This window comes from Myotis davidii, unplaced genomic scaffold (genome assembly GCF_000327345.1).
Source record: "Myotis davidii unplaced genomic scaffold, ASM32734v1 scaffold609, whole genome shotgun sequence".
Taxonomy (NCBI): Eukaryota; Metazoa; Chordata; class Mammalia; order Chiroptera; family Vespertilionidae; genus Myotis; species Myotis davidii.
This window is the reverse complement of record NW_006300164.1, coordinates 403,952-406,552: the sequence shown is the minus strand read 5'-3', so window position 1 is coordinate 406,552 and position 2,601 is coordinate 403,952. Positions and strand designations below refer to the sequence as shown.

Sequence of the window (2,601 nt, the reverse complement as noted above, 5' to 3'; positions counted from 1 at the left end):
GCCCACCGGGCCCGGAGGGAGCCGGTGGTCAGGGACGGGTTAGGGGAGCGGGTGACGGCCGGGGGGAGGGCGAGGGGCCAGGGGGCACGTGGTGGGGAGGATTAGACCCCGACCAACAGCCGTTAGAGAGTGTGTGTCCGGACCACATGCAGGTTCAGCTCACGCCTCATCGCCCAGGAGCGCCTTGACTGTGCGTCTACGTCAGTGGTTCTCAACCGTGGCTGCACATTAGAGTCACCTGGGCATCTTGAAAATCCTGATTTCCGGGCCTCACCCTCCGGAAATTCTGTTCCTTTGTTACTAATGCTGTGGCCCCACCCCGTAACAAAGACACAGAATTTCCGGAGGACGAGGCCCAGAAGTCAGGATTTAAAAGATGCCCAGGTGATTCCAATGTGCAGCCCAGGGTGAGAACCACTGGTCTACGGGGAGGTGGAGTGTTACTGTGCCTTTCAGTTAATTATGTAGCCGTCACGCTCCGTAGGCACCGCCCTCCATCACCTGGACATTCGGTAAAGACGAGAACTGGGTCTGAGGGCGTCCGTCCCCACGTTATCAGAAGTGTCCAGCCCGGCCGGCCGGTGGGGCCCAGGAGCTCAGCGTCCACCTCTGAACCAGGGGTCACAGCTGGATCCCGGCCAGGGCCACGTGCTGTCCACTCCCGGCTCCTCTCCGAGGCCGGCCCTCAGCCCCATCCCTGCCCCGCCCGCCCAGCTGTTTCCCATCCAGCCCCAGCCGCCTGTGGTCAGCCGGCTCCGCACAAACCGCAGCCACGTGCGCTCCCGACCTGGCAGACCAGGCCCTGCCCTAGACCCTGAGCTCGGCGCCCTCCCAGCCGTCCCCCCACTGTCTCCCTGCAGCCGCCTCTCCTGCCGCGTTTACCTGAGGTGGCGTCCTGCCCACAGGAGCGAGAGGGCCAGGGAGACCAGCAGCAGGAGTTTCCTCTTGGAGCCCCTTCTCATCTGGGGGAGGAGCGGGGAGAGGGCGTGAGTTACACTGTCCGCCCGACCAGGGCCACCGGACGCTCAGCCTGCAGCCTCCTCTGGGCACTGAGCGCCCCTCACAACGCCCAGCTCACTGCATAGAGCAGCTGCAGGGCCCGGCCGGTGCGGCTCAGGGGTTTAGCATCAACCCTGAACCAGGGGGTCACAGATGAATGCCGGTCAGAGCACAGGCCGGGTGGTGGGCTCGATCCCCAGTGGGGGGCGTGCAGGAGGCAGCTGATCCATGATTCTCTCTCATCATTGGTGTTTCTCTCTCTCCCTCTCCCTTCCTCTCTGAAATCAACCAATCAATAGCCTTTATGTAATAAAAGGCTAATATGCAAATCGACCGAATGGCGGAACAACCAGTCACCATGACCTGCACTGACCACTGGGGGCAGACGCTCAACGCAGGAGCTGGTGGTCAGTGGCTCCCAATTAATTCACCTGCTTCTCTCCACCGCTCGCAACGTGGCTACTAGGGAACGGGACGTTGCCACTGTGGCTTCTGGTGTTCCCCTCGGACCGGCCACCCCATCCCCATGGTGCTCACGGCCCCTCATGGCGGAGCTGAGGAAGTGCCACAGAGTGGGTAGGATGGGCCCTCTGCAGCGTGTCTCAGGGACCTCCATCAGACGTCCCTCCCCGGGGGCACCCTCACCATGGTTAGAGGCGGAGGAGGCGCCCCAGGAGGATGGGTGCTCTGAGCTCCGGCTCTGGGTCTCTCTGTCCCCCTCCCCAGCTCCTGGGGCTGAGCCTTCCGTGCTGTGAGGTCACAGGCCCTTTGATGACGTGAGCAGTGAGGTCACAGGCCCTTGGATGACGTGAGCGAGCGGCCGCGGTCACAATGCTCCGCGGGTTGCCGGGCGACGGCCTGTCCGGTTGAGTAACTAAAGGTGTTTGTAAAAGTGCTGCCTCCTCTGTGGCCCCCGCCCTGGGACTGACCTGCTTCCAGGGGGATCTGTGGGGTGTGTTCAGGCAGGTGGCAGCGGGCGGGCAGGGGTGTGGGCGGGGCCTCCGTCTGCATCCTCTGACAATGTCCATTCCCCGAGGGCCCCCCTGCTCTTTTTTTCTTAAAATCCTTTAAATATATATATATTGATTGATTGATTTCAGAGAGGAACGGAGAGGGAGAGAGAGACATCAATGATGAGAGAGAATCATTGATCAGCTGCCTCCTGCATGCCCCCCCCCCCATGGAGCCCACAACCAGGGCACGTGCCCTTGACCGGAATCGAACCCTGACCTCCTGGCTCACAGGTCGATGTCAACCACGGAGCGGCGCCGGCTCTTCGGGGAGTTCCCACGCCTCCTCCTTCTTCTGCGCCGCCCTCGAGCCGAGACCGTCAGATGCGTGAAGGCAGGCGGTCTCGGTCGTCCCCACTGAGACGCCGCCTGGACGTGAGGCCCTAGTGCGCCTGCGGTCTTTTTTGAAAATAAATTCCGTTTCTTCTGGAGAGAGTGGCCTGCACACGCGGTGTGTTTGTGGCCCGCGGTCGCCGTGACCGGAGGGCAGGCCCTGGGCTTGGGGCACAGGCTGTCTTTCCTCGCCGTTGGGGGGCCGAACCGCCACCACGGTGTCAGGGCCGCGCTCGGCCGGCTCCGGGCTGGACAGAGC

General features: G+C 62.9%; 1 protein-coding gene across 1 annotated transcript in view; it reads right to left on the bottom strand.

Annotated features, from left to right (window-relative positions):
• Positions 1 to 2,601, bottom strand: part of SOHLH1 (spermatogenesis and oogenesis specific basic helix-loop-helix 1) — a 12,964-nt gene that overhangs the window by 384 nt on the left and 9,979 nt on the right. The window contains exons 4-5 of the mRNA XM_015572325.1: positions 1,079 to 1,133; positions 883 to 962 (exon numbers count right to left, since the gene is read on the bottom strand). Coding sequence (XP_015427811.1) covers positions 883 to 962; positions 1,079 to 1,133 — 135 coding nt within the window. The remainder of the gene's footprint in view (positions 1 to 882; positions 963 to 1,078; positions 1,134 to 2,601) is intronic.